The following is a 12,072-nucleotide window of genomic DNA, read 5'->3' on the forward strand; positions in this document are numbered from 1 at the left end:
TTGATTATATGTATTTGTTAGTTTGCTTATATTATACTATTTTTTTTTGTATTTTAGATGGATAATTTGTTTTACTATTGTATTGTATAGTTTTATATTTTTATAATTCCTTCCTTCCCTTTTTGTGTGTGTGTGTGTGTGTGTGATATATTGTGTGTGCGCGGGCACACACACACAAACATTTTTGAAATTTGAGGTATGTGTGCAAAAATGGCATTGGGGCTGCACATAACCTACATTTTGCTTGTCCTTATTTTATCTGTTCTTTACCTAATGCCTATGTATTACACACACACACACACACACAGACACAACGTGATGCAAAGGATGTTGCAAAGGAAAAATAACATAGTTCTAAAATACTGCAAAAATAACCCAGTTTGTGACTGCTTTAACTGCCCTGGCTCACTGTTAGGGAATTCTAGGAACTGTAGTTTTGCGAGACATTTAGCCTTCTCTGTCAGAGAGCTCTGGTTCCACAATAAACAATTCCCAGAATTTCCTAGCACTGATCCAGGGCTGTTAAAGCAGTTTCAAACTGGATTATTTCTGCAGTGTGTTCTGGACAATAGAGCCAAGTTTCTACCGCACAGCAGGACAACATCTCATATTTTAGATCCAACAATGACCACAGTTACACAACTAGGAAAAAATGTGGTACAGAAAGTCAAGGTAAGTGTGCAGATAACTAGTAAAGCCTCTCAGGGCTTTCCAGACAACTGAATAAACACATATTTCTTCTCTGTCCCAATTATATAGCCTCATGAATTTTGTAGGAATAATTCTCCTGAAACACAGCTTGGAAACATGCAGCTCCCAGATCACATTTGAGATGCTAGCAGTGATCAGGTGCTTCATGAAGATAACAGTGACAATGCCTAATGAAGGTAAGGAGCTTATCAGATGAACTTTAAAACCATCTCAAGTGTACAGGGCTGCAGGATAGAGATGTGGATTATCACATGCTAAATTACCACCTAATCGCCGCCCGCCCTCAGGCCGGGTCCAAGCCAGGTCCCAGCTGTGCTACTCCGCACTTTCTCGAAATCGGAAGCTTTCTAGCTTCGAAAAAGTGCTGGTGGAGTGCAGCTGGGACCCGGGCTGATGGCAGGCGATGATTAGGGGGCGATTTAGCATGCGATAATCCCCGCCACCATCCCACATCCCGGCTACAGCTCAGAACGAGACGGTTTTTAATAGTTCATCTCATAAACTCCCCAGAATAACAATGATGATACTAATAACAGTGTTAGCTCTTGAGATCTCTTCCTCCAAGCTGATTTCTTTTGCTCTTTTCTCTCAATACATGAAACAGACCAAAAAGATCTCGCTGAAGTCTGGTTCCATTAACTTCCACAGTGAACATAAAAAATCCTCAAATACTTACTGGAATTTTAGAAACTCTGACTTCAACATCAGGGGCCAATGAAAATAAGGCTTTTATTAAGGAGGATTTTCCCACATTGCTTCTTCCTAAAAAACATACCTGGGGGGGAAAGTTACAATCACTGCAATTTTCTCTTTCTCCACCAATAAAAAAGGTATGCCATTAAAAAAAGCAGCCACTCATCTGTTACCTCTGTTGTCACCTCTAAGATCTGCACAGTCCAATTTGTGGCTGTAAGATAAATCTAATTTCCCATGCAATTAATATACATCTTCAGAAGATGTGGAGTTCTATTATCCCTGTAGCATCACTTTGTAGCATCACCATTACACTTGTAAAGACAAAGGACCCTTTGATATTTCTAGAATTTGGGATCTTGCAGAAGTTCTATGGACAAAATAATGGGCAAGATCATTTAATATCTTGAAAATAGCTGATACAATCCACCGCCCACACTCCAGACCCCAGCTTGTACCAGTTACAGTTATTCTTTGGATTTAGTTACAAGAACTTCAGCACATTATCATTGTTACCCATGATGTCAGGACAGTTGTCTGAAACAGCGTTGCCTGTGTCTTGTCTTTTTCAGCAAAGGAAAAGCGGCTTCTGGTTCTCTATCACAAGGACCAGAAACTTGTGTTTAACAGCTACAATAAAGCCCAATTCTGAAATTATAGAGTTTTGTGGATCTCTATTCATGCTTTCAATACCCCCTTCACTTCCTCCATACTTCATTCCCACAACATTTGAAACAATGCAGTTTTGGTTACATTTGCCACTCTTTTGTGAAAATCACCAAAATGGTAAGAGAGTTGCTTCTAAGACTGCAACTACCTTTAATTAATCTCACCTCTGGCAATGACAATTGTGGAATGTGATCCATACGGACGGCAGAAGAGTAATAATCAATGATGTGTTGCCGTGACTGAATGAAAAACTTCTCTGCTTTGTTGATGTCATCATGATTAGGACTGAAAATATGAAAGCATGATGTGTCCACATTAGGGGTAAGATATTTTTCCAGATCTTGGAGCGGGAAAGTGAGTCCAGTGAACTGTTTTTCCTGTAATTGTTGAACTTCTGAAAATGAAGCATATTTGATAGGAGTGCTGCTTTTGGACACGAGATGTCTCTGCCGCAACCAGCTTATTGTTAGATCTTTCCTTCCTTTTGATAACTGGAACATCTTTGCCAATGGATTGCTAAAAGCCATGCAATTCTCCACTGACCAGTGTAGTACATTCATTTTTAAAAAGCAGTCTTTAGTTTAGGGTTCTTAAGGTCAGAGGGCTGATTAAAGAGAAAAGAGAGAGAGAGGTTATGAACACTACCACAATTGTAGCAAAAATAATGAGTGTCCATTAACACCTTGAAGACCAACAAATTTCTTTTAACATGAGCTTTTGTTGATATCAGATCAGCAGATATATGTAGTATTATCTAGAACTCCACATGCGTTATAGTATACACATTTGGGATAGGTGAGGCTATAAAAATAGATCTACAGGAAAAGCCATAAATTCTGACAGTGACAAGTATAGAATCACAGAGCTGGAAGAGACCACAAGGGTTATCCAGTCCAACCCCTGCCATGCAGGAAATCACAATCAAAGCATACCCGACGGATGGCCATCCAGCTGTTTAAAAACCTCCAAAGAAGGAGACTCCACCACACTCCAAGGGAGTGTATTCCACTGTCGAACAGCTCTTACTGTCAGGAAGTTCCTCCTAATGTTGAGCTGGAATCTCTTTTCCTGGAGCTTGCATCCATTGTTCTGGGTCCTAGTCTCTGGAGCAACAAGCTTGTTCCACCCTCATTGTAACACTCCTTCAAATACTTAAACAGGCCTCTCATATCACTTCTTAACTATCTCTTCTCCTGGCTAAACATACCCAGTCTCTCCTCATAGGGCGTGGTTTCCAGATCCTTTACCATTTTGGTCACCTTCCTCTGGATACACTCTAGTTTCTCAATGTCCTTTTGGAATTGTGGTGCCCAGAACTGGACACAATATTCCAAGTGGGGCCTGACCAAGGCAGAATAGAGTGGCGCTATTACTTCCCTTGATCTAGACACTATACTTCTATTGATGCAGCCTAAAAACACATTGGCCTTGTTAGCTGCTGCATCGCACTGTTGACTCATGTTCAACTTGTGGTCTACTTGGACTCCTAAATCCCTTTCACATGTTGTCTCCTTAAGCCAGATGTCCCCCAACCTATATCCATACATTTCAGGGTTTTGGCATAAGTATAGTACCTTACATTTCTCCCTGTTGAAATTCATTTTGTTAGTTTTGGCCTGGTGTTCTAATCTATTAAGGTCACTCTGAATTTGGATCCAGTCCTGTTTGGTATTAGCCACTCCTCCTAATTTGGTGTCATCTGCAAGTATATTCAGTAGACTGAAGTCTATGAAAGCTCATGCTGCCAACGTCTTTCTTTCAGTTACTATCAAAGATGCTACAAGATCTCTCTACATGCTGATTCTACAGACTAACACAGCTATACAGTACCTTTGAATTCTGCCACTTAAATACAATTTGCTGATAACTCAAATGCCTCCTTAAGTAACACAACTAATAGCAATAATAACAACGACAACATTTATTTCTTAATTCTTACCAATCTCTCCCTATGGACTGAGGAAGGGAACAACAGGCAAACATCAGTTAAAACACACCTGTTACAGCACCCATCGGTTTAAAAGGACAAATAAGAAAAACATACACATGTTAAAACAATCTGCATTTAAAATTAATCATTTAACAACAACAACAATAAACACATACACTATAGCTGCAGTGGTGCATTAAAAACCTAAACTCTGAATCAAAACTCTATGATTCCAAGATTCTATGAAATGAGTTTTTATTTACAGAAGAGAGGCAGCTTAGTGTAGTGGTTTGAGTGTTGCAGTACATGACTCTGGAGTACAGGATTTGATTCCCAGATTGGCCTTAGAATTATGGAAGCATAGGCCTGTTACAGACTGCCAAAATAAAGCTGCTTCGGGTCTCTTTGGAGGTATGCTATTTAAATGATGCATGGGTCCTAAGAGTCCGGAGGTCGTGCCAAAGCCACACTCCATTCCTAAGCACTGGAGTGCAGCTTTGGTGCAGCTTCTGGATTCTTAGGGTGCATGCATCATTTAAACAGAATACTGTACCTCCAAAGAGACCCGAAGCAGCTTTATTTTGGCAGTCTGTAACAGGCCATAGAGATGGAAGAGACCCCAAAAAGGGCCCTCTAGTCCAACCCCCTTCTGCCATGCAGGAACTCTCAGTCAAAGCATCCCCAGTGACAGGTGACCTTCCAGCCTCTGCTTAAAGACCTCCAAGGAGGGAGACTCCACTACACTCCGAGGAAGTGTCTTCCACTGTCGAACAGCCCTTACTGTCAGGAAGTTCCTCCTAATGTTGAGCTGGAATCTCTTTTCCTGCAGCTTGCATCCATTGTTCCGGGTCCTGTTCTCTGGAGCAGCAGAAAACAAGCTTGCTCCTTCCTCAATATGACATCCCTTCAAGTATTTAAACAAGGCTATCATATCAGCTCTTAAGGCAAACCTCCTCTGAAGAAACCTGCCCCGAAAACCCAGGAACACCGCACTGAGAGTGTCAAAAGTCTACTCAGTCCAATGCTAAAAGCGGAGGACGTTGCAGGACTCCTCTTGGAAAGAAGGGGGAAATAATGGAGGACGTCCTGCCCTCCTCCCTCTTCCCAATGAGTGCTCCTCCTGGGAACCAAAACTCACCCCTTTTTTCCAGCCCCAGAAGCAGCGAATGAGAGCCCAGCTCTTTGCCCTCTCTCTCGCCTCGGAGGAAACACTGACAAAAAGGAGCCTGCTTGCTAAGGGACCCTGGGAAATGTAGTTTATTGCGGCCTCAGAGCTCTCTCTGGCAGAGAAGGCTCAATGTCTCACAGAACTACAATTCCCAGGATGCCCTTGCACCACTGAGCCAGGCCTCAAGAGGGATGATTAATATCTCTGCAGTGTGTTTTGTTCCACACACAAGCTTCCCTGAAATGGATATAGAGATAGTTACTCTATATCCATTTCCCCATGTCCTTTAAGAGATGTTGGACTTCAGCTCCCAGAAGCCTCAGCCATGTTGGCCAATAGCCTGGAATTCTGGGAGCTGAAGTCCAAAATCCCCTTAAAGAGCACAGTGACACTCTTATAGTCCTGCTAGTGTGTTGTTGTTGTTTTTGTTGTTTGTTGTTGTTGTGTGCCTTCAAGGCATTTTTAGTTACTGGCCCCCTTAAGGTGAACCAATCACTGGATTTTTTTTCTTGGCCAGTTTCTTCAGAGGGGTTTTTCCATTGCCATCCTCTGAGGCTGAGAGAGTGTGACCTGCCCAAAGTCACCCAGTGGGGGTCCCATGGACAAACAGGGATTCGAACCCTGGTCTCCAGAGACTTGAGATGCACTTCTGTCACCGACCACATTATTGCATTACACTCTGCTGCTATTCCAGTTTTACTGCTCTGGCTGCGTCCTGTTGCATTCTGGGGTTTGTAGTTCAATGAGGCCTAAGAGCTCTCTGGCTGAGAATTCTAAATGCCCCCCTCTTAAACTGCAAATCCCAGAATGCAACAGGAGGCAGCCAAAGCAGTCAGAGTGGCATATCAGCACTATAAGAGTTTAGTGCGGTAATCTAGTTAGTCTCTTTCATTTTTCCTTAGGCTGGCATTCAGTTAGTGATGTACACATGTGCAAATTGCACAACAAACACCTGCTGGGTGAATTATTTGTAATATCCTAATAAATGTATTCTGCTGACAGGAGGGCAAGAGCAAAGCTGTATATTGCAGTTGCACCTGGGCACTGTGCTTTGTGGTTGCGCATTGCGGTTGCATTTGCACACTTCACAGTGCAAAACAGTGCCCAGTCATTGACACTGATATCTTTGCTATTCTGCATGAAGGTTGTATAGTATTGGCATATCTCTGCATATTGATATTTATGCTGCACTGAAGAAGTGCTGGATTACAGCCTTAATGTGTTATCATTGCCACACTTTTGTTTGTTGGTTTGGTTTTGCTGTTTAAATGCTTGTAGTTTTTGTGTGTCCTCATGCTGACTCCCACTTATGGTTGTTAGGGGGCCCTATAGGTGGACCTTATCACACCAGAACAGAAATGGGATTTAAAATAGAATTAAATTAGAAAAAAAACCCCGCAAATGCAGGAAGCTTATAACATGGTATTACTGGCAAAGTGAAATAACGTGAAGATATAGCGAGGGCAAAAGGGACAAAAATGGCAGCTGTTCTACTTTCATGAAGTTCCGAATTCAGTCAGAGCTACTGTTTACCACTGATGTTTCTCTTTCATTGAACTTAGGTTATGTTTACCGGCTTTCCTCAGTTTGCAAGAACTGAACTTAACCTGGGCAAACAGATTATAAAATGAACTTCCCAGAACTTCCCCTCCCATATGTCCAGATTTGTTTGTTGTTATTGTGCACCTTTCAGTCATTTCCAACCTCTGGCGAACCTAAGGTGAACATATTACAGGGTTTTCTTGGAAAGTTTTGTTCAGAAGAGTTTTGGCTTTGCCTTCCTCTGAGCAGGAGAAATTGTGACCTGCCCAAGGTCAGCCAGTGGGTTTCTGTGGCTGAACAGGGATTCAAATTCTGGCCTCCAGACTTTTAACAAGTTTGATGCTCAGATCACAACTACACCATGCTACACAAAAATAATTTCCCTTTAGTGAGTAATGTGGTTAAGTTTAATTCCAAGTAGGCAAGGATCCTATAGATGAGGAGGGAAATCTGGACACATGATATCATAGAAAGCCATAGTCAAATGCTGCAAGGTACATACCGGTAGATCTTTTTTCTATCTGCACACATTTTACAGGCTACATGTCTAAATCAGGCCATTTCGTACTTTTGATAAAATTGCTCTGCAAGTTCATGGTTTTCGTGATTTATCGTGATTCATACACTTAACTATTAAGCAACAACCACCAGCTGAACTGCAAATCTCATCATTTCCAACCATTCCAGATGGGAGTTGCATTGCAACATCATCTAGACTTCTGCATGATTTCCATCCAGCAGCAGCAAATGAACAGTTATTACCATCCTTTCAACACCAGGTGGCAATAGAGATAGGGAAAAATACTTTACTGCCGTAGTCATACTAATCTGGGAATATAATCAATATGTAAAGAGATCTTGTAGCATTTTTGAGACTAAGGACTTTATCACATGAGGAAAATAGGGGGATTATCCCATGAAATTCATGCAGTCGTGATTAACATTTTCACACACATCACACTTAAAGAGCCATTATCCCGGGCATAAACAGGCAATAAACAGCAATAAATCATTCACAGGCATTCCTTTTTTTAAAATATTCTTTATTTATACACTTGATAAAATATATTCTTATTTGAACTGTATTCTTTACATTGTTATCTTTGCCATTTCCTCCATACACCCTCCCTAAATTTTTCTTCTTGTGTCTGTTATGATAAGAGACAACTTCTATATTTTCAAAAGATTCTTCACAGCATCATCATATATTCCTCTTTCTTTTTTCAAAATTATTATCCATTTCACTAATCTATATACATATTCTTTCTTCTCCTAGAACTATGTACATTTTTATATTTCATTTTTCATACTTTAGTAATCTCTCTGTTTCTCATCACAGTTTGATCGTCTCTTTCTACAATACTTCAACAATGGATCCCATATTTCTTCTCCCTCTTTAGTTATATTATCTCTCATTAACATTGTTAATTTATCCATTTCAAGTACATCTAAGGCTTTTAAAAGCCATTCATCAATAGTTGGGGTCTCTGGCTCTTTCCAGTGTTTTGAAAAAACTGTTCTTGCTATTCTCAATAAATGCAATATTCCTTTCAGGTTTTTTCTTTCCTCTTTGCCTTCTGCCATATTCAATAGGTAAGTTTCTGGTTCTAGCCTGATTTTTATCTGATACATTTTTTGAATTATTGTATGAATTTCTTGCCAATTTTTTTAGATTTCCCAGGATTTCCTTGTGAATGATTTGTTGCTGTTTAGTGGCTGTTTATTCACAAGATAATTGCACTTTAATTGCAACATTGTGTGAAAATGTTAATCGCGATTGCGTGATTTTCACAGAATAATAGATGTTTAAGCCCCCAATTTTCCCTGTGTGATAAAGTCCTAACTGAAAGAAAGAAGTTGGCAGCATGAGCTTTCGTAGACTAACATCTACTTAGGTTTGCATATGAGGAAGTAGACTTTAGTCTACAAAAGCTCATGCTGCCAACTTCTTTCTTTCAGTGAGTCTCAAAGATGCTACAAGATCTCTCTACATACTGATTCCTACATACTAACATGGCTATATCTTTGAATTCTACCAGTCTGGGAATAAAATTGTTGTTTTCAAAGGCTAAGACTGGTTTCCCAGAATCCCCAATCCAGCATTGCAATACTGGTTGCACATTATAAGAGCTGTAGCTGGCAAATCATGTTCTCCAAGCTCAGGGACCATGAAACCCTTGTAGGCATAGATCAGGTCAGTTGCCAACAGGATTCTGTCCTCCCACTTCCCAAGTGCCCAGAGCTTCTTGGGGAGGACTGACCCATTTTTGCCTTGGTTCTCTCCCAGCTTCTTCCCCATCCCTTCTCTTCCATGCAACTGCAGGCTTATTGTTGTCATGTGCCCTCGAGTCATTTCCGACTTATGGCGACCCTAAGGCAACCCTCTTGGCAAGATTTGTTCAGAAGAGGATTGCCATTGCCTTCCCCTGAGGCTGAGAGCATGTGACTTGCCCAAGGTAACCTAGTGGATTTCATGGCCAAGCAGGAGTCAAACCCTGGTCTCCAGAATCATAGCCCAACACTTAAACCACTATGCCATGCTGGCTCTCACAATGGCAGGCACATGGAGTAAACAAACCCCTATTTTTTCCCCTGGTTCTCAGGAGAATCTTGGGATTTGTAGTTTGGTGAGTCACCAGATCTCTTTGATAAACCAGGCTGAATACCTCACCAAACTACAAATCGCAGAATTCCACAGGATAGAGACATAACAGTTAAAGTGATGTCAAATTTCTTTATTACGAACCAGAAGTAACCCCAAACAGTAACTGTTCTAAGAGCTGGGTCTGGAAGACCACCCGACATAGATCTGCTTGCCAGCCACCCTGATTAACTGTACTGTTTCCTTTTATCTTTGGAGTCTGTTAGGAAGAGCAAGTTTCAAACTAAGAAAATGCTGAAGTAAACTGCTGGAATAAATATTGCTGAAGAATTTTTCCCCCACTAAGCTGCTATATGGAGTAGCTACCTTACTGAAATAGTCTAGCACCATTGTTTTGAAAACAGGCGTTTTGTTTGCTGACACATGTGGCTAGAAATGGGAAATAGGAATTTTGTCAGTAAACCACTCTGAGCATTTATAGCTCTGCTCAGACTGTCAGACAACTTCTATTTACGGATCTCAAGTCATAATAGGCATGACTCTGCAAATACAAAACCAAGATTCTGACAAGAGAGGAGGAAAAATTTAGTCCACAAATAGAGGAGTTATTTCACTTCTGTAGAAGTATACATTTATTGAGCTTTTTGGTTCTGTAGGTTTTTCTCAGAATAAGCAATGCAGACAACCCTTTCAAGCACCCCTGTTTTGCACAGAATGCTGAAGCAACTAGTTACTGTGAACACAAGTCTTTCCTTCAGGACAGGATTTAGACTACATAGTAGGAATTGTACAGGCTCAGTTTTTTGAATGAAACATTCTTCACTATGCTATTAATTGCCATCAATTCTATTTCGATTTATGGCGACTCTATGAATAAGAGACTTTTATCAACAGCCATGCTCAGGTCTTACACATTCAGGGACATGGCTTCCTTGGTTGAATCTATCCAACTGTAATGTGTTCTTCTTTTTTCTGTTGCCTTCTATCTTGCCAGGGCCTAGTAAGATCTGGAGTATGGCCAGATTAAAAACTGACATTTCCTTCCTCTGTCTTGATTAGAGGTGGTAACATTCAAACCACATCTTTTAGCTTTTATGCAGAAATGAGTAGCAAGGTAGAAATGCAGTAAGAAAAGAGATAGACCACACTACTGTTGGTAATGATGAATAAATAATGTTCCGAAAACAACCATAAAGTTGAAAAAGATTAGCAGTCGTGATTTAACAACTACATAAAGATTGGACAGAACATCTTTCAGTGCACAGGGAAACAGGTTATCACTGATAGCTTCCACCTAGACAATAGGTATGGTGTATATACAGATGGCCCTCCATGTCCACAGATGTTTTATCTATGGATTAAAGCATCCACAGATTGAAAATATTCTAAAATTATAAATTCCAAAAAGCAAACCTTGATTTTGCCATTTTATATAAGGGACACCATTTTACTATGCTATTGTATTTAATACATTAGCATCCATGGATTTTGGTATCCATTGGGATCCTGGAATCAAATCCCAGTGGTTTAACCTATGTATAAAAATGCTAAACAATAAGATAATACTAGGGTATAATGATGTGTTTGTGCATTCATTTTGTAATGCAGTAAGCATTTCTTTTTTGCAACCACTACATAACTAATAGTCATTTCATTCTTCTACCCACACTCCTCCCATCATCCAGTTTTGTGAAACTACATAGCTGACAATAAGACAGTTTCTTATCATTTATAGTTATAATTATAGCAAGCTTTTTAAGGGTAGAAGTCCTCACCAAGCAAATATGATCTTTATCCCAGTAAGCAAAGATTGATTACACAACATTTGTAAACACTCTGTTTCTTTTGTATGTACATTAGACATCTTTTGTGGTTCTTGGGAATAGACAATTATGCTTTCTACTTCAGTGTGCTGACCTCTACCATTTTTTCAATTTTTTATTTATTGAAACTTTATTATTAAAACCAAAGATACACCTACACAGAAAAGAGGGGGGGGGGAACCCATCCAATTACTACTTATACTTGCAGACATGAATATATCAAACCACTAAAACCTGTTACTATTGTTTCCCACTCCCTCTGTTATACATATTGAATAACTAATTTCCATTCTTTCAAGCAATGATTTATGAATTTCCTTCTAATCAAATGTGTCAGTTTCTCCATCTCTGCAATTTCCATCATTTTCTCCCTCTATTCATCATTTTTTGGAATTTTGGGGTTCTTCCAATATTTTGCATAGACTAATGTACCTGCCAATATCATATACCAGGCAATCTTTTCACATTCTTTTTTTATTTTTGAGTTTTCATCAAAAAGTCCTAACAGAAATAGTTTTGGATTCAGTCAGTTTGGGATTCTCTCTCTCTCTCTCTCTCTCTCTCTCTCTCTGTGTGTGTGTGTGTGTGTGTGAAAGAGAGAGGGAGGGAAGGAGGGAGGGAGAAAGCACATTGATAATTAAAGTATATTGAATCACTGGGGCAATTTTAAAACTTAATTAATGAATATTTTAGCTTATTTAAGTTCACTGCTCTAGCTATTCCCAGTGCCATTTACTGCAACCTATTCAGCTGGGTAGCAGAAAGGGAGGAGATGCAATGGGCTTATCCCAACTCACTGCGATTGTGTGTACATCTGTGTGCATGCATGATGTCCATATACTTGTGACAGTGAAGGAGAAGGCTATGTGTATGTGAAAAAGAATGAGCAAGCCCATTGGTGTGCATAGACAGGGAGGGAGAGAAGAGGGAAATC

At 40.1% G+C, this 12,072-nt stretch overlaps 1 protein-coding gene across 1 annotated transcript in view; it reads right to left on the minus strand.

Annotated features, from left to right (window-relative positions):
- GTPBP8 (GTP binding protein 8 (putative)) overlaps window positions 1-5,231 on the minus strand; it is a 7,944-nt gene extending 2,713 nt beyond the window's left edge. The window contains 4 exon segments of the mRNA XM_042456740.1: window positions 1,388-1,486; window positions 2,238-2,677; window positions 4,013-4,070; window positions 5,142-5,231. Coding sequence (XP_042312674.1) covers window positions 1,388-1,486; window positions 2,238-2,633 — 495 coding nt within the window. The 5' untranslated portion in view covers window positions 2,634-2,677; window positions 4,013-4,070; window positions 5,142-5,231.
- Window positions 5,232-12,072: the final 6,841 nt, after the last annotated feature.

This window comes from Sceloporus undulatus, chromosome 3, assembly GCF_019175285.1.
Source record: "Sceloporus undulatus isolate JIND9_A2432 ecotype Alabama chromosome 3, SceUnd_v1.1, whole genome shotgun sequence".
Lineage (NCBI taxonomy): Eukaryota > Metazoa > Chordata > Lepidosauria > Squamata > Phrynosomatidae > Sceloporus > Sceloporus undulatus.